At 47.5% G+C, this 19,344-nt stretch overlaps 4 protein-coding genes across 4 annotated transcripts; 3 read left to right on the forward strand and 1 right to left on the reverse strand.

The window, feature by feature from the left end:
- Positions 1 to 5,894: 5,894 nt before the first annotated feature.
- On the reverse strand, positions 5,895 to 8,544 carry LY89DRAFT_70153 (uncharacterized protein). Its single transcript, XM_018217205.1, has 3 exons — positions 8,468 to 8,544; positions 8,154 to 8,349; positions 5,895 to 8,108 (listed from the first exon to the last, which is right to left on the reverse strand). Exons 2-3 carry the CDS (start codon positions 8,272 to 8,274, stop codon positions 6,043 to 6,045), a joined length of 2,187 nt encoding a protein of 728 aa, XP_018071381.1. The 5' UTR covers positions 8,275 to 8,349; positions 8,468 to 8,544; the 3' UTR covers positions 5,895 to 6,042.
- Positions 8,545 to 10,465: 1,921 nt separating this feature from the next.
- Positions 10,466 to 12,743, forward strand: LY89DRAFT_585054 (phenylalanine ammonia-lyase; the record flags this gene model as incomplete). The annotated part of the gene is made up of 3 exons (XM_018209305.1): positions 10,466 to 10,578; positions 10,636 to 10,745; positions 10,798 to 12,743. 3 exons carry the CDS (start codon positions 10,466 to 10,468, stop codon positions 12,741 to 12,743), a joined length of 2,169 nt encoding a protein of 722 aa, XP_018071382.1.
- A 414-nt stretch (positions 12,744 to 13,157) lies between these two features.
- On the forward strand, positions 13,158 to 13,654 carry LY89DRAFT_585444 (Sm-like ribonucleoprotein; the record flags this gene model as incomplete). Its single annotated transcript, XM_018209319.1, has 2 exons — positions 13,158 to 13,343; positions 13,412 to 13,654. The coding sequence occupies 2 exons, from the start codon at positions 13,158 to 13,160 to the stop codon at positions 13,652 to 13,654; spliced, it is 429 nt and encodes a 142-aa protein (XP_018071383.1).
- A 1,906-nt stretch (positions 13,655 to 15,560) lies between these two features.
- LY89DRAFT_585556 (uncharacterized protein) lies at positions 15,561 to 17,258 on the forward strand (the record flags this gene model as incomplete). The annotated part of the gene is made up of 2 exons (XM_018209326.1): positions 15,561 to 16,298; positions 16,350 to 17,258. The coding sequence occupies 2 exons, from the start codon at positions 15,561 to 15,563 to the stop codon at positions 17,256 to 17,258; spliced, it is 1,647 nt and encodes a 548-aa protein (XP_018071384.1).
- Between the last annotated feature and the right edge of the window lie 2,086 nt (positions 17,259 to 19,344).

Below are 19,344 nucleotides of genomic sequence, written 5' to 3' on the forward strand. Positions count from 1 at the left end.
AAGAGTTTTAATTTCGAGGTTCTACAGCCTGAACGCACGGACTTTTGTCCCCATGTTCGTTAGTACGTTCATGACTGTGTTGTACTTGGAGAATATTACCATGCTTGGTCAATTCTAGCTGGAATTCCTTGAAGAGGGTTTCCCAATTCCTATGAATCTCGGCAACAATTTCGTTAGTCAACTCGTTGTCGTCCTTGTAGATCTTGTCCATTTCTGGCCGCGAAGGTCTGGGATATTCATCTGGTAGAACAGGCTCCATATCCTCCTCGTTGTAAATGTCATTGTATTCTATTGCGGCCTTTTTGTGCTTAGCAATGAACTCCGCTTCAAATGGGAGGATGCTGATGTCTGGGTGTGAAGACATTTTGATGGTGGACTGGAACGAAGTATCAGGCTACTCGTCAGAGAGGGACCTGAGTTCCGAATTCTATCACCGCCAAAGTTCGTAGTCGCTATCGGGTAAGTCTGGATCGAAATGTCAAATCTTTCTACCCTATAACAAACACACATATTAGTTTCTGTCAGAGCCATGAATTCATCAAGTGTATGCAAGAAATCTATGCCCAGCTATACTGCGAGGATATTGTCCGCGTAGTGACATGCAGCTTGTACAGTACTAGTCAATTAATGATAGGACGCATGGAAGGGAGGTGAACGGGTATTTCTTTTGCCACTAGTGAGAGCTATGATGTATATATCAAGGCATTTTAGAGAAATTGTAAATAGACAGAGAGGGTAGTACGCAATCACATAAAGTCGTGATGTTCACGAAGCCTTGTGTGCTTGCTTAGGACCAGGAAAGCTCTGTTGCTTGTTGCATCGACGCTGAACTCCGTCTGACAGATTTAGACAAGCAGAGTGCGCCGGGAGACAACACTGGAAAGATGGACAAAAGCAAGATAGGAGACGTATAGCAGGGATTGTTGAGTATGCTTGTAGGTATGCTTGGATGGATAGTAGTTGCTTGTGTTGGATGATGTGGAAGGTGGAAGGTGAACATATAGAAGTCCATCTTTGAAATTATTTTCAAAAGAAGTTATAAACCAGCAAGCAAAAAGAACAACAGCAAGTGCAGAGGATATGGGGAGATGTGATGTAACTCAGAGGTTATGTGACAGCGGGAACATGTGTTGATGAATGTCGTCAACCACCCGTGGGTGGTCAAAGCCAACGACACTTCGCGATGGACTTCGCCCCCGGACCGCAATTATAATGAGCTGAGAAAGGACTTATGTGGATGAGGATAAAGATCGCTCGGCTGATGAAGAGGAACAATAAACGAAAGGAAATGTGATGTGGTGTTGGCTTACCTTTGGTCGGCGCGTGTCTTTAGGGACAGCTAGGATCAATCGAAGCGTTCGTGATCTATTTTTTAAGATCATAATATTAGTTACGCGTTCTGAACAGGCTTGATGAGAACCAATTGTAAGATGGAGGGGGAGGATCTCATACCTCTTAGCTATTGCGATCCGCTTTGGGCTCGAGCAGTGAGCGCTCAGAGACTAATATCTTGTCGTTAGCTTCGACAAGGGCGCAGATGTACTATCTCTGTCAGTACGAAGACTGTGGTGGATAGCTGTCAGTGTCGTTGAAGAGATGCAATTGTGCGGTGTTTGCGTTGTGGTTGTAGAAAGGAAGGGAATGGAGGTGCGAAGAGGAGGAGGTTCGTGGGCAAAATTCCCCAGCCGAAGACGACGATCCGTTTTGAATTACGCTAAGCCCCTTCCAACTCAAGAATCTTTGAAAATATGGTTATAAAAGCAAGACGGGGGAAGAAATGTACTGGTCTAGATTGTAGGATAGTCTACGTACCTCGTGGTCCGCTGGAAACTCGCTGTTCGTTCGTTTCCTGAGAAGGCAATTGATCAGCTTCCGGGTTTGTTCTTTCGAGATATGCAGCCAAAGAAGGAGATCTAGGCTTCGGGTTGTGTGGAGGAGGAGGATAGACGGAGGTGGAGTGGAAAGTTGAAGGCTTACCAACGTCTTGTGGGTTTCGTAGCTCGAATGCTCTGCGGGAGGTGTCGTCTCTGCTCAACACAACACCGGGGTTAGCAATCAGGACCCGGCTTTCCGCTTTCCCAAAGCTTCTCTTGAATATCTCGGCGGATGTGAAAGGTATCGTGCTCGGGGTGTAGTCGACGTCTTGCTATGTTAATACGTTCTCGAGAAAATGCTTGAGGGTGAGATAACTGAGGGGGTGGTTGAAGTGCTTTTAAAGGTCTGTCTCTGATTCCACAGAGTTCTGAGTATCCAACAATTGACCACAGCACGTTCTCAAAGATCAGGTGTACCAGTAATGGACAATTGGTATGAAAAAGAGAGGGTGATAGAAGAATTAATGGCTTACCTGCTGCTTCGTACCGTCTTCTGATGTGACTGGAGGACAACGTGCTCCTAATTTGCGCTTGTTTTGCACAATGGAGAGGTGGGAAGTCGTTACTGTAGCTTCTCGTAAATTATGTAGGAATACTACATATGGCAATCGGACTGATGAGAAGTCGCTGTGTCCTTGCGAAAAGTCGTTGTGATTGTCCTAAATCTCTCCACCACTTCCAATTCCGGTCCAAGCTCTTACTAATGAGACCGCGTGCTGGCGACTGACATGCTTAGCACCGCGTGACAAGGCTAAAGCAATGCGATGCAGGAAAGCCAAGCGTCTGAGAAGCATGCCAAGCGAGGGGGAAGTCAACGACAAGCACCATGTAGGCCGCGAAAGGGTACGTCTCTCGAGAAAGTCCCACTATAAGGGACCGCTATCTTGGACAAGACAATACAATAGCACTAGACTCCGACAATGCTTCGCTAAGCAGAAGAGGTAAGACGACAGTGACGATCCAGAGCGCATATCGAGTTCCTGCAAGCAGATACAAGCTGATGTCGTCAAGACGCGAACTTGTTTCCAAACACCCCCTCACTACATCTTCCAGCAACCAAAGAAGTGTCAATACATCTTGAAGACTATATATAACGATTTTCTAGCAGATATCAAAAGTCGGGTAAGTAGTCAGCAGCCTGGAAATAGAGGTTTCAGAGGGGAGGAAGCAAGTCGGTCTGTTCAGATGCCTCCAGTATTTCATTCCTTCATACACTATACAGTACTGACACACCAGCTGACAACAACAGACAAGATTCCTCCTCCCAAGTCTCCAACTTTACAAAGCATACATACGCTCACCTCCATATTTACGTTGCCATTAGCTCTGCGGAGAATGAGTGCTCGCAGATATTCACAGAGAGACAGCTGCAGCAAAGGCTTCAACGACACAAAACTAGCACCAGTCTTTCTACAACCACGAACTGACAACAACAACACACACACACGAGTCACCGTAGCTTTTCTCAGCCTCCAGGGAAAGCCCAAAGCTTGAGACTGATGGTTTCTGGGATTTTAGGGGCGCAACATCTCGCGAAATATTCCTACTCTGGACCTTGAAGCTCATCTCATACCTGAGTACCATGGCAAACGGCTGAGGACAGAGATCTAGATTGAATGGGCCGTTCAGATGAGGAGACACTCAGATGAGCAAGAAGTCGACGGTGAATTCCAGTCTGAAGATCTCTGATTCTCAAGTACAAGCAGGAGAACTTGAGTTAGAGCAACAAAATCCTTTTTCAACCACAATAAATGCTAGGTACGAGATGGACAACTCAAGCTGTAGTTGTCTGGGAGAACTGCCAGCTCAAACATTGCCTGACAGAAGGACAACGAGTGATGAACAGCAAGTGCATGGGCATTGGAAGTTATCGAAAGTTGCAGAAGATAAACAGTTATGACTATGGCACAACGCTGCCTGTCCAACTAGATACTCCATCATAGCGGGCGAGAGAGCTTCATTTATACTCAACCTGCAACTCCTGCCTCTATTTGCTTCCTGTTTGGGCACCTTGCCAATTGCCCACAAGACAGGGTCATTTGTCTCTTACCGTTTGACTATCTGACCCAGTCATACCTAGTTTCCGAAAGCTAAGCGAGACGTCCATATGTTTGCAAGTGCATCCTTCATAACATTATGCTTTGGTACTGGGAATCAAGTGACACTTTTGCATTTTGTTTCGGCATCTTGCCAATTGATCACAGGGAAAAGTCATTTCTCTGCTATTTTCCGTGGCTCTGCTGCATTTACACCAAAGCAGTATTGTACCCGAGATTATGCAAGTGCGTGTTTCTCAAATTCGTGCGTTGGTACTGGCAATCGAAGATGACCAATCTGCTTGTCTACAAGCTTCCAATTATGGGCCACACTCATCCAGAAGCAAATAGACTCTGACTTGATCCAATGATTACTACAAACTCCTAAACCAGAGCCAGGAGATTATTCCGAGTCAGAAGACAGTGCCCCTTCATCGCTCCACCCACACGCCCCCAGCAGACTATTCAGAGCCAAAAGAGCGCAACAGCCTAAGCAAGCTGCTTAGCAATCTCGCACTATCGTACTCAACAACACCTGATCAAACAAAAAACGGAACAGCAAGGACACAGATCGGTTGCAAGAACTCAAACAAGTACCTGCTCCAACACTCACTTGCCCAACTTGAGAAACAAGGACCCAAGTACACTGCACGTGATGGGCGTCACCTTCTACCTAGGTACCTAGGTAACCTTCAAACCTTCAAACCTTCAAACCTTCAAACCTTCAAACCTTCAATGAGCACCATAGAAACGACAAGCAGCAAGTATCCAAAGACAAGTGACAAGGAGTGATTCTTTGAAATGAGGTCAGCAGAGCAAAGGAGGTAGCAAGCTGTCAAAAACATAGGAACACGCTGGCTTCCTGATCCTCGGACCTCGTCAGCTGCACCTGGCTCCTCCCTCCTTTTCTCGCTCCCACTATCATTGCAAGAGAGCGACTGCTTTCCAGCCTCTCTTTCCGCATAGCAGGCTTTGTTCTAAGCACACCGGACAGGATTAACAGAGTTGGCTGAGCTCGTCAACAGCTGCCCCTCATGTCCACTCCAACACCGTGAAACTCCCAAATTCTTCAAACCTCCGATGACCCAACAAATCCCCCTCCTATGAATAAAGGAGACATCGTCATGAGTAACTCTCTAATAATTTAGAGACACTTATCCAGAGTAACAACACCCGTCGTCAGCGTTGCTCTCAATCCCACCATTTCCCAAGGTCCAAGATCTAGCTAGGATTTTCGCTATGGTAGCCTTACCAACCTAACCTATCTAACCCCAAACATCCAAGCTCCATTTTACAGCCCGGCTGCGGCAACAATTAATCCACGTGCATTATTTCTATATTCCTAAATTGCATTAGTCTATTATTGTTTTCTCTATACAGTTTGAGATATATTGATATCAAGGTTATCACAATGTCTGTGTCAGTTTGGACATTTTGGATGTAAAGGGAGATTTTCACGTGATGAGGAATAGAGACGCAGATGGGAGCAACAGTTTGGGAGGTGGAGTGGAATATCGAGGGAAGAGGGGTTGTATTTGTTTCTACATACTGGATCAAGAACGATCGAGTTGCGGAGCCGGCCATGGTTCTCTTAGCATGCATCATTATCGTTTCGATGAGGAAAAGTGAGACAATAGCCTCTAAGGCAAAAAGCAAAAAGCTCAAAATCTCTCTATGTAACTCGGCGACTCTTGCGTTTGGGTCTCACAATGTAAGTCGTTACCTACACATTCATTAAACAATCGCTATGTTGAGGTTTTACAATTTCATCCAGGGAATGTTCTATTCTTGTCTAATTTATTGAAGCACATCCTCAGGCTTTGGGAGGCTAGATAATTTATGTGTTAATTATTCAAGTAACAAGGCTAACAATTCATATATGCGACTGAGTTTTGGAATCCATCCACTATCTCAAAGATCTAGGAAAAGCCTTCTCGAGAAGATGTATATTGAAAATGCGTAAGTTCAAATGGATAACGAAGGAAATATCTACAGGAGGTATAGTAGTGAAACATAATTAGGCTGTCCGTCCAGCCAAACAGATAATAACCTCCCAAACAAACGAAGATTTCTCCTCCATCCCTTTCCCATTGCTTTCTCGCGTGCTCACCTGCTCGCTCGCTAAGGCTCGCTCATGACTTAGTATCCGGCCCCAAAATATCACTCACACTCCCCGCATCACTCTGACTAGGCGTATACTCCTCTCTCCCCATGCCGCCCGGGGTATACCGAAATCCATCCGCAATCACACTACTCATCTCACTCCCATCATTATCCTCGTAAGCCGGCAACTCCTCCCCCTCTCCAATCTGCGACGTAAGATCATCCGCCATCAGCGGTTGTGTTTCCGGGACAATTGCGGGCTGGGAATCAGCGATGACCATCTCACCCGCAACATCGGCCGTCGTCCGCATCTCGCGGATATCCTCCGTCATAGTCGTGCTCATCCCATCTTCCGCATCAGCGAGTAATCGTTCCCTTTTCTCCTCGTAATCTTCGTCGTCACTATCGGTTTCCTCGCCTGAGAGTCTGGCTAGGAGACGAGTAATGAGGTGCTTATGAGCTGCGCGGCGATATGCTCGTCGACGGTGACGCTCCTCACGACGGGCTTGGCGGTCGGCGCGTCGTTTGGGGGTGCAGAGGCGCCGGTGAAGGGCGATGATTAGGAAGGCGAAGAGGAAGCCGATGGCGGTGAATTTTGTGATGATGAGGGCTTTGACGAGGCCGTTGCGGTGGGGGGGACCGGGAGGACCCATGTGGCCTCCTTCGTGTTCGAATTCGGGAGGCGGTGGTGGTGGTGGGTGATTACCGTGATGAGGGGGTGGTGGGCCGTCAAAGTCCGGAGGAGCTTCGAAATCTGGACGTTCTTCGTGGTGAGGTGGTGGGCCATCGAAATCAGGAGGTCCTCCGTGATGACGGGATAGACCTTCGAAATCTGGTGGATTCTCGTGGTGATGAGGTCCTTCGCGACCTGGACGACCTTCATGGTGAGATGGTGGAGGAGCGTCAAAATCCGGTGGGCCTTGGTGATGATGTGGGCCATCAAACTCGGGACTTTCTTCATGGTGATGTGGCTGGGGACCATCAAAGTCCGGGAGTGGCATATCTGGAGCGTCCTCTGGTGGTGGCGGAGGGTGGTTCCAGTGGTGTTTTGGGCTTGGCCATTCGAAGTCGTTTGGAGTAGGCATAAAGTGGTGTGGATGAGGTCTGTCTTCCGGGCCGTGATGCGCACCTGGTCCCCCGTGTAGCATGCCATGAGGTCGTCCAAATGGAGGAGGACCGTAATGAAATGGAGGCGGACCATGGTGGAATCGCGGATGAGGATATCTGCAGACGGGTAGAGGACGATGATGTGGTTTCTTCCAAGGTGGGTGTGGTAGGGTGTGGTTTCCCTTGCCATGCTTTGGTGGGCCACAAGTATGATTCTTCCCTCCCTTGAAAGGATTCTTAAATTTTGGAAACTTGGGGTGCTTGAAGTGCGGGTGACCAAACTCGTCCTCTTCCTCATCGAATTCGCCTCGCACCTTTCCATACAAGTCATGAGCGGCGTTCTTTGCATGTTGAGCGAAAGCCTTGACAACACACTTCAAGCTGTCGCAATCCTTGAGATCGCTAACATGTTGGCGGTTGCCATGATGAGCAAGGGCTTTCTCCTTCTCGTGGATGAGATACTTGATCTCTCTAAGTTGGCTCCAGAGGTATTCCAACTCGGCAACTTCTTCCTCGACATCGAAATATGGTTCATCCATCTCTTTGACTGGTCGAAGACCTTCTGGGTTGGGATTGGCTACAACATCGTCGGGAATCGAGAGATCAGTTTCGATGTTCATGATCGAGACCTGACCGGCTTGTCTGAAAAGAATGGAGAAGCCGACATCTTGGACTATCTCGCCATCTATGGCATCAACTGTAAACTTCATCAATTGACTATCGGGTAGACCATTGATCTTGATGCAGTGGAAAGACCAGGAACCAGTTACGATATTCTGTTGAGCTGTTGAGATAGGACCCGTGCCAGACGGAAAATTGCCATCAAGAGTTTGAGGGAGGACTTGTCCATCGAGAGTAACATTTCCAAATCCACAAGCTTGTTCTGAACTCAGGACTTCGAGCTTGAATTGTAGTAATCGATCTTCATCAGGTGATTGCACATCGCTTGCCTGAGGAACTACAACACCGAGATATGCGACAGCCCGGTCTTTACTATTAGCCTGGAGACAACACTTGAAAGGATATATATTACCATGAGCGGCGACCGGTCTGCTGGAAATCGCTCCCTCCCAATCTTCGATCTGAACATCAGGAACGACGAGGGCTGCTGCGAGCGCTGGTGCCAGCAAAAACGCGCCCAAGAGGCCGCGCATGCTGAGTAAAGACCGCGATATCGCGATTAAGAATATGAGATGAAACAATAGGGACAATAGGCAATCAGCTAACAACTACGGACGAAATATTGTTGGCGCCTGAAGGACTTTGACGAAATACCAACGACAAGAAGAACAATGAAAAAGGAAGCTTGGAAGGATAAAAGATCAGGAGGAGAGAGAGATCCCCTACTGATTCATGATTGTGGCTGCGCAATCTTCTCAAGACTCGTCCTCGGTGGGGTGAAGGGGTGGACGTGGGTGGCCTGCAAAGGGTCACTAACCGCAACCAACGGTGCTGCTGACGACGACTCGGCGCATCGACTGTTAAAATTGCTCCGCACGGTTCCAACACTGCCCCCAACAGCAAATAGGAGGGCGCAAAAGTATATCCGACACCGTATTTCCGCTGAATGTGAAGCTCATGATGAAAGAGAACAAGTGTGACGATCAGTGACGACCTCTGACGAGTCAATGTCCGGTATCGTAGATCCACGATGGGGAAGCAGAGTATGGAGATACTTATTAGTGTTTTGATGGTAAAGCTTGTTCAAAGATTTCGCGAGGAAATGGCGAAAAATCTCGGTCGGCAGTGAAAACTGTAGATTCCCACGTGATCGGTATCGGATCCGATGGTAGGTAGGTAGGTAGGTAGGTATTGATAACATTGAATAGCAGAGATGGCTTGTATGTCCATACAGGTTTGCTGAACAAAAGAAAACTCAGTTTGACCCCAACTGCAAAAGAAGAAATTGCAAACTCCCTATGCCCATCACATGACCATCCTTCTTCGAGCCAGGTGCGCTGACACCATGCAAGACAGAGTCTAAGTCAATCTTGTCTCGTACTCCGTACATTATCTGATATCATCCGACGCGAAGAAAGGAACGGTCCGTCTCCAAGCATCGCAGGAGTCGAGAAGAGGCGATTGGGCCGAAAATAGTTAGCTCAGACCGGGAAATCTTGAGGGGTTCACAAGAGTTGGGACATCTCTCTTCACCGTCTCCTTCCACCATCATCATTCCTTCCCAACGATGACTGACAGTTGAAAGTCGGATACCGAAGCCGTTCATTTCCTACTATCGTACCTCTGAGTACATCTTTACATTCCGATAATGTACAACGTAGGACTGAATCTGCTGCCATCCGCCCGTCATTGATCTGGTATTCATCTGGTATTCTCTTCATCGCGGCCAAGGTGCGCTGCCTGTGCCATTCGACAGACCGCGACTCGATGCTCGCCGATGCTGTTATCCAACATTGTCTGGTCAGACATTGTTGGAATCGACGACGAGAGGCCCCACAAAACCCCGGAGGCTTGCCCATCTCTGCATCACATTGGGTACCGCTGCTCAGGATTGCGCTTCTTACAAGACATCCAATGAGTCTGGGTGAAGCTGAAAAACGAGGGATTGAGACTTTGTCTCACAAAATGGTGCACAGCTTTCCAGATCTCGATAAACCCCCGGACGGGCTTCTGTTGTGCGGCCGCACACGACATCAAACTCAAACATCACGACACTCCCTAGAGAACTATTGCATCTGAGCAGGTATGGTTCAGCTATCTCTAGGAGTCAAATGTTTCTCAATACATCCGCAAATCTGTTACAGCAGCTCCTGGAAACGGAGAAACCAAGCAGATCCATCAAGTGCAGCCTGACAATTTGGCTTCAGTGTCACGGTATACTACGACTTCAAACATTACCTAGGTACATATTACACCACTGCGAGATTCAGCGATAAGATCCATAGTTCGAGCATATTCGTGCACGTTGTTTGACTCTAGGTGGAGCCTATCATCCAACTACTGTAGGCGCAAAGCAGATCTCGAGTGAACACCTGCATGGAACGGATTGCCGATTTGGTAGTGCTGTGCAGTACACCATCTTCTGAAAATTCGAGGGCGTTTTGTACGAGGCGCAGGAAGATCACAGCTATCTCTTCATAGTACATGTCCTTCTTGAATTTTAGTGGGAGTATTCCGTGATTGGCGGTGAGCTACTGCTGGCCTACTGCTGAGACATATGCAGAGTTGCATATATGGCAATCATCCGCTGTTAGTAGTGTGCACACCTGCTCTTTCTATTTCTGCAGCAAACATCTCATACAAAGACGTTCAAACTGCCTCTTCGTTCTAAACCTGTCTTTTCACCGTGCTCCTTATTGTATCCTTAGAATGTCTCAACCTCAAATGGAAAGTACGCTTGGAAAATGGTCAAACCTCCAGCCTTTCCAACAGAGAAGAAACAAAGTCGAGCTTCGAGGAGACTCGCTCACGATAGCAACTTTGGTTGCCGTTGCAAGGTAAGTCACTTTGATGGTCACGCTATCCAGCTACCCTAACAAGTTTTTTTTTTTCAGATGCGATGCAATTGCCAGTTTGGACAACCTTCCTCGCCACATCAGAGCTTCAATCGATGACAGCGTCAAGTTCCTTATGGAATCGCTGGCCAATGGTCACTCAGTTTATGGTTGCACCCCTGCGTCATGATTCCAAACTCGACAATAGTTAACATATGGTAGGAGTGACGACTGGCTTTGGAGGGAGTGCGAACACCACAACGTCCTCCACCAATGCGTTGCAAGTGGCACTACTTCAAATGCAATTATGCGCGGTGCTACCTCTTTCTGATAGCAGTGCCTCTTCGTCCCACCATGGTACAACATCCGATTGGAACGCAATCGCGAAGCTTAGTATGCCCGAGGAATGGGTGAGAGCTGCTATGGTTATTCGCTGCAACTCTGTCCTTCGAGGACATTCCGCCGTTCGTCTGGAAGTCATCCAGGCCATTGTCAATCTCCTTGAGCACAATCTTGTGCCATTGGTTCCTCTTCGTGGGAGCATTTCAGCATCTGGAGATTTGTGTCCTCTTTCATACATCGCTGGTGTACTTGAGGGCAACCCAGATGTCAAGGTATGGTCTGGTCCAAAGGAGTCAAGGAGATTGATCCCTTCGAATGAAGCTCTCCAACAAGCGGGCATGAGTTCGGTCAACTTTGGTCCCAAAGAGATTCTCGGCTTGATCAATGGAACAGCCTTTTCTGCCGGCGTTGCGACTCTTGCTCAACACCAAGCAGATATCCTTGCAATCTTGGCGCAGATTCTCACTGCCATGGGAGTTGAAGCTATGCTAGGAGCACTCGATAGTTTCGATCCATTTATTGCAGCCATTCGTCCTCACCGGGGTCAAATCGAAGTGGCAAGAAACATCAACGCGTTCTTAGACGGCTCGGATTTTGTCCGCACAAGTAAGCACCATGGGTGCGGTGATGGTCTAAGACAAGATAGGTATGCTTTACGAACAAGCAGTCAATGGCTCGGCCCGGCTTTTGAGGACATGTCTCTAGCTCGAGAGCAAATAGAGGTGGAGCTGAACTCCACTACTGACAACCCTCTTGTCAATGTGGCAGAGAAGCACTGCCATCACGGTGGCAACTTTCAAGCATCTTCTGTTGCATCTTCGACAGAGAAGACTCGCATGGGACTCGAAAAGATTGGCAAGATGCTCTTTGCTCAAAGTGCTGAGCTTCTCGACAATCGTCTCGCATACAACCTTCCTCCCAACCTCGCAGCCGACGAGCCAAGCTTGTCATACACCCTCAAAGGAGTCGACATCAACATGGCAGCTTACTATTCCGAACTTGCCTTCCTTGCCAACCCAGTGAGCAATCACGTCCAATCAGCCGAGATGTCCAACCAAGCACTCAACAGCCTCGCTCTCATCAGCGCTCGCTACACCCACATGGCAATCGACATCGTCTCCCTCATGTCGTCCGCTTACCTCTATTCCCTCTGCCAAGCCCTAGACCTCCGCGCCATGAACGCCGCATTCATGGATAAACTCAAGCCCGAGATTACGAAGTGTACCAACACTCTCCTGGGAAGCATGCTCTCCCAACCCATTCTCAAGAAACTCGATCACCATATTTGGGGCGCTATGAACTCTGCGCTTGCAAACACCACGACCATGGATTCACACGATCGATTCACAGCTGTGGCTCGAGCTGCTCAACATTTGGTCGTCGACGCCCTCGAAGCAGCACACCATCACGATGATGCTTCTGATCCGAATAGAATCAATACCCTTTCCCTAGTCTCCGAATGGACCTCTACCATTGCCGTCACAACCAAGACCATCTTCCTCGCAAATCGCGAAGCTTACCTCGCAAACCCGGACGCGAGTAAACATCTAGGTAAAGCTGCCAAGATCATGTATCAATTCGTGCGCAAGGATATGGGGATCCCAATGCATAGAGGCCTGGTTGACCATCCTACCTACAAAGCTGAAGGCATGGTGGATGATGGCACAGATAAGGTCACGACGGGCACGCAGATTGGGAGGATTTACAAGTGTTTGAGGGAGGATGGGATGGTGGATGCGATTATGAAGTGTTTGAGTGAGAGTGAGAAGGTGGAGGTTCCTGTTGTGGAGGAGTTTGAGAGGGGGATGGTTAGTGCGAAGTTGTAGATTTTGGAAGAGGGGATTGGAGTTGTTTAGATTGGATTGATATTTTTCTTCTTCTTGATGGGGAGTGTTCTAGAGGTGTATTAGTAGTTGTTGCAGAGGTGAAAGACTTTTTGAATTGATTGAGCTTCGTTCTTTAAGTTGCTTAATTCCACCAACACAGTTTATTTGAGCAACCAATCTTGACAAACTTATTCACCATCATAACAAAACACATAAAGACCAAAAGATCAACTCCCCAATCGCACCCAGACATTTGACTTCAACACCTCATCACGTGCCATCAGGCTCCTACGGCAACCGCATCAACCAAACCCACATATCAAACCCTCCAAAACATCCCGCCAAATCTTCCCCTCCACTCCACTACAACCCCTCAACCCACAATCAAGATGGTAATCCCTCCTCTATTCTTCCATGTTCCTCTATTTGTATCGCGCACAGCTAACGATAGCTCAACAGTTACCCCTCGGCCTCCTAACAGCCGCCCAAGGCCACCCCATGCTCGTCGAGCTCAAGAACGGCGAAACCCTCAACGGCCACCTCGTTACGTGCGATACGTGGATGAACCTGACTCTGAAGGAAGTTGTGCAGACATCTCCCGTAAATATCTTCTCCTTTCCTCTTCCCCTTCTTCCTTTCTCAATTGCTAAAAAAAATGTTGTATCCAGGACGGCGACAAATTCTTCCGCCTCCCAGAAGTATACGTCAAAGGGAACAACATCAAATACCTAAGGGTCCCAGACGAGATCATCGATTTGGTGAAGGATCAGCAGCAGAGGGATCAAGGTGGGGGAGGAGGAGGGTATAGAGGAGGCAGAGGCGGTGCGGCGAGGGGGGATCATAGGGGTGGGGATCGAGGGCGAGGAGGACGGGGTGGTGGGAGAGGAAGGGGTAGAGGGAGAGGGAATTGAGAGGGTGGTTTGGGTGGGATGCTTTGAGATACCCGTGGGAAGTTTAGTGCCTGAGAGGATGCGTTTGGAGAAGAGCTATGCTATTGAGGCAAACAGAGAGAAAAATGCTATTACGCCAGGGATGGCTGAAGACAGACAGAGAGCTAGCTAGCTAGCCAGAGAGCTTCTACAAAGATAGACTCAACCACAAAAGCAAAAACCAATACCCTCCATCCACAACTTTCCCTAAACTCACATCCCAGCGAGCGAGGCTACCAAAAACTTACCCCACGTGACAACAAGGCTGAACAGTTCTCAGCCCCACAAAAAAAGTCGCAGCTCCAAAGCTCCATCCATCCATCCATCCGTCCCCAATGTCCCAACCAGCATCCCCCACCCGTCAATGTCCGTAACCCGCATCCCAATCGACGGACTCTGGCGCTGTCTCTGTCCATCCATCGACCTGATCTCCTCTTTGATCCCCTCTCGCAGATTGAGGAGAGGATTCCACAATGGATCTTCTGCAGCAGGAGACAGGAGCTTGGGGAGCGAGACAAAGATAAGGAAAATCAAGGATAGACTACAGGTCAGCTATCGATTGCCGTCTTTGAACAATGTCCCAGCAGAGGAGGTCGTCAGTCGCAAGGAATACGCGAGGATGCAGTGGGAGAATCGGGTTCGGTGGGCGAGGACGCGGAGGGAGGGTGCAGCGATGATTCTGCCGAGGGTTAAGGGGAAGGAGAAGGGAGAGAACGATGAGAGGATTGCGAAAGCTGTGAGAGGGTTGGATATACCGCGAGCTAATGAGACGTTTTCTGGTACTTCGACGATTCCTCCGATAGTTGAGGGGAAGGGGACGGGAAAGGCTGAGAGGGTGGTGAGGCCGGTGGATGCTTTCGCTGGGATGAGTAGGATACCGCCGAGAGGTGGATTTGTGAGCAAGGCGGAGAAGGAGGGAAAGGAGAATACGATTCCTGGTGGGGTTGTTGGGGAGGAGAGTCGGGATGGGAGGAAGAGGGAGAGCGTGAAGCCTATTTCGACGTTTGAGGGGGGTTCTGCTATTCCGCCTCGACGAAGAGTACGAGATTTTACGGAGGAAATGCATATTGGTGTCAATAGGTCTGCAAAAGATGGTTTGGGATCATTGACTATACCGCTTGGGCGAGACTTGGATGAGTCTACAAAGACAGATACTGGCGTTACTACCTCTGCACAAGACGATGAGGAATCTTCTGCTATACTGCCTCTACAATACTTGAATGAGCCTACGAAGGAGACAGAAACCCATATTGCTTCCTTTGTAGGACATGAGGAAAAAGAAGTGGCAAGTCTAGTTGTTGAGACACTAAGTAAGAGGGCATTGAAGTCAGCACCGACCATACCTGCTATTGAGTCGAAGGCCCGGTTTTGGAATTTCTTCGGATTTGGAGATGCTGATGTTGTTACGCCGAAGAAAGATGAAATGGTCAAGGACGTTCAGCAAGGGGCTGATGCAAAAGTTGAAGCTTCGAGGACCATGACTCCAATAACGGCAGCTGATGAGGAGTCTTTCGTTCCATCTAGAAAGGATGATTCGCGACCTAGCCAGGTACCCGAGCAATCGGATCACTCTGAATCTACTGCTGAAGGAGGTGATGCCCAAGCACTCCTGGACTCAGTAGCAGAGACTGAAGTTTCGAGAGCAATTCCTCCCACCACGACGGTTGAATCACCTGCTCTCGTCCGACCTAGACCTAGCTCCCAATTCGAAAGAAAATACGGTTCAGAAGCTAGTCAGATATCAGAGCAGGTAATTCATTCTGGGTCCATCGAAGCAAGAAGTGACCCTCGAGCACTCCCAGATTCAAAACTCATTCCTATTCCGAACTCAGACTCTTTTCAACGGACCGCCATTCCACCTCGGCAGGCTTCACCTTCCGTAAAATCTATGGTCAAAGAGCATTACTCGGCATTCCGAGATAATCACGTTCACCCTACCTCAACATCTCAACAAGTTGAGAGCAGAAAAACCGAAGATCACTCCAGTCTCGAAGGTGGCCTTCATCCGAAGCACAGAACAGACTTCGACGATATTCCACTCGTTCACCTCCATGACCAACTGGCAAAGCTCATCAAGACCAAAGATGGCTATTTTCGGATCTGCGAGTTGGTGACATACTTGCTGGAGGATAGAGGCGAAAAGCCTTCATTGGTTCATTATGATGCATTGATAAGAGCGAACGCTGTTGCTGAGTATGGCGGTGCTGATGTTGTGAAACATTTACTGCAAGAAATGAAAGAGCTAGGAATTGGAGCTGATAATGGATTATATCATGGAGTTCTACAGGTTCTTGCCATTCATCCGGACTACCTTCTTCGAGAACAAATCTTGCAGGAAATGAAAATGAAGTGGTTCGGACTCTCTCCAGAAGGTTGGCATAACTATGTTGTTGGCCTTCTTCGTGATCGACAATACGAAGTTGCCATAGATAAGCTGGAGCAGATGCATACAGATAATATCATGGTTCAGCCGTGGTTGTATGATATATTCATGTTCCAACTTTGTGATGCTGGGGAGCTGGATGAGGTTTTCAAGCTTCTCAAGCACAGGTTTGAGAACGATCGAAAGGAGATCCAGCCAAGTGTATGGTACTATGTCCTCGATGCTTTCACCAAAGCATTCCATGTTAGTTGATATCCTCAGACCCTTTCCATGACACACTAACAGTCTCGACAGTACGAAGGAACAAAATACATTTGGAAAAGACGCATTCAGACAAATTTCCTGGTTCCTTCCGATGGAATCTGCACAGTGGCACTCAACATGGCCGCGAGATATGCTGATCCTGGATTTGCAACATCTATAGTCCGCATTCTATCGAGCCGACTGTCAGTCCTTGCTCCATACCATTACGAAGCTTTACTCGCAGCATATGCTGGATCCGGTGACATGAAAACCGCCTTCCGTATCCTGGCAATCATGTCCAAAGCCAAGCTGGAACCAGATACAAACACCACCCGACCATTGTTCATTCAACTATCACAATCAAACATCAACCCTCTAGTGGCGTGGGAAGACTTGAAAAGCCTATCTAAAGACGGCCATGTTATTCCCGTCACGGCAGCAAACGTCGTCCTCGAAGCCTGTTGCGAGACCAATCAATTCGAGCACGCAATAACCTTCTACAAAGAACTTCACGAAATCATCGAAACTGGTCCAAACACAGATACATTCAACACCCTCCTCCAAGGCGCCGTCTACGCAGGCCGTAAAGATCTCTGCATGTTCTTCGCCAGCGAAATGGCTGCTTTAGACATCAAAGCCGATCGACTAACCTACGATCGTCTCATCCTGGCCTGTCTCCCAGACCCGGACTACGAGGATGCGTTCAGGTACCTGGAGGAGATGACGCTAGTAGGGAAAGATAAGGGGGATGGCGGGTGGTGGATGAGGGCTGGTACCGCGAGGGCGATGGTGGAACGGTGTTCAGCGGCGGGGGATGAGCGGGCGTGGGGGATTCTGAAGATGATGATGAAGAGGGGGATGAGGGCTCCGGAGACTTGGGTGAAGGATAATTGGGGAAAGGAAATCAGTGGTAGGGGCATTGGGATGAAGCTCAAAGAGCGTGCTCCTGGACTTGTATAGTATTTCACGCATGCCTGTATGATATTTAACCAAATACCTAATGTAAAGAATATTTATGTACATCTATTCAGACCACTTCCTGACCTCAAGATAATGATCTAATAATCACCCCACTCAATCTCCACCCCTTTCTGTTGAGACAGAAAGAAAACATTGTTGAGATCGATATCGTCACACAGCCGCGCGCTATGCGGTGTGACTGCGACGGTGATGAGATCGGAATCGGGTGTTACTGTTACCGTAGCTCAGATTGTCGAGGATCGGAGATTGCCATTGTGGGACGGGTTGTGAGGGTGGCGTCTTGGTCGGGGGAGGATTTGGGATAGGTAGGTTTGTTGGGTGAGGGTGGGATTGTGTTTGAGGAGTTATGAGCTTGGGAGTTGTTTTAGATGGGCGAATCCCAGATTTTTAGAGTGAGTGAGATGTTTTGAATCATGCTCTAGGCTTCTTTTGAGGTGAGACTCGGACTAAATCTGTTCAAGATATTCAGAGCCAAGAACTTCCCTGGGAATATGTAGGGTTATTTGGAGAAAGTCAGCAGGTTCTTGCGCGTCGTTGATAATTCATATAATTGAGCAGTTCTGCTTTAGTCGTCCCCAAGCTTGAGACCAGTGCTTGAGAGTGTTCTATCACCTGATTCGGAGATCATGTAAGCGATACCGAGAGTTGAGAGAAAACATACATGAACTGTACTAAATGTGGTTGAGTCTTGCTGTTGAAGGTTTTCTGTAAGCGAGTACTCGAGAGCAGAAAGAAGCCTGGAAATGCCATTGCTTTCAAAGAAAGAATAAGATAATCGAATCACAGCTAGTAAGCTGGATAAGGGGCTCTTATGCTTCCTCTCAGCCAGATTAGATGTAAGAGCTGAGGCCAGCGGGAGCGGCCCACCCCACCATTTTACACCAAAACACCCCTTTTGCAAAATAGTATATTATTATAATTCTTTAATAAAAAATAATAGAAAACAAATTAAAATCAAATTAGTATTAAAAATTTATTTTATATAATTTAAAAATCGAATTAAAAGGAAATTGTAGAAACGGTACGTAGTTAAAATAAAAGATTTTTAAAAAATTCAAAATTTAAATATAAATTAAGCGATTTCACCTCTTTTTTACCCCTCTTCTCTTTTTACCTCTAAACAACTCTTGCAAAATATATTATAAATTTTCGCGTTCTTTGTGACAGCACGGTGGGAAGTTTTATACGTAGACGAAGTATCGATTTGGCTATTTCTTAGGATTCAAAAGTAAAAAAGAGAAGAAGAATGAAAGAGGAGAAGATCTAGATATATATATGCTAGGGGAAAGGGATGTTATGTGAGGAGCTAAGCCCTAACAGGCTTAGAGCTAGGGAACGCCACCATTCCCGGCCTGACCTTTGTCGCGGGCGATTGGGCAGGCGATTAGGTCAGGTGACAGGCGATCAGCCAGGCGATCCAGGTTATCCGTAACATTCTTTATATAATTAACTTTATATAAAGTTTAATTCGAATCTTTAATTTTATAGAATTTTATAAAAAGGTTGTAAAAATATAATTTAATAAAAGAGGCGCGTTTTGGTGTAAAATGGCGAGTGGGCCGTTCGCGGTGGCCCCAACTCTTACAAAGTCTCAGTAGTCACGTGGCTAAGAATTACGATGTCCACTGTAGAAGGCACCGCTTTCATGCTCAACTGACACAAATCGCACTGACGAGAATTTATTATGTCTCCAACTTCTTTGGAAGCCATCGCAATTATAGGTAGAGAGCAAATATGGAGTTATTGTCAAGTCAGGCGGAATAAGTCACTTGATCGTATCAACCAAGGAAATCGCCCTCGAAAATAGCTTCGTATTGAGAATAGAATGGCCACAGTGACTCTAAGGTAAGGTCCACTTGCTGAACGACTTTTCTCGAATGATAAGAATTAATGACGAGTGTTGCAAAGTATAAGAAGTTGCGAGAAAGATTTGTATTGTTTGACTATGCCAGACTTGCCTAGGCAGCTGAGGCAACAAGTCTCTGTTGAAGTCAGCTCTTTGCATTTGCTTTAAGTCGAACTTCAAAGCAGTCTTGTTGTTGGGCTTTACATTCAACTCTTTAGC

The sequence above is a fragment of the Mollisia scopiformis genome (genome assembly GCF_001500285.1).
Source record: "Mollisia scopiformis unplaced genomic scaffold LY89scaffold_12, whole genome shotgun sequence".
NCBI lineage: Eukaryota > Fungi > Ascomycota > Leotiomycetes > Helotiales > Mollisiaceae > Mollisia > Mollisia scopiformis.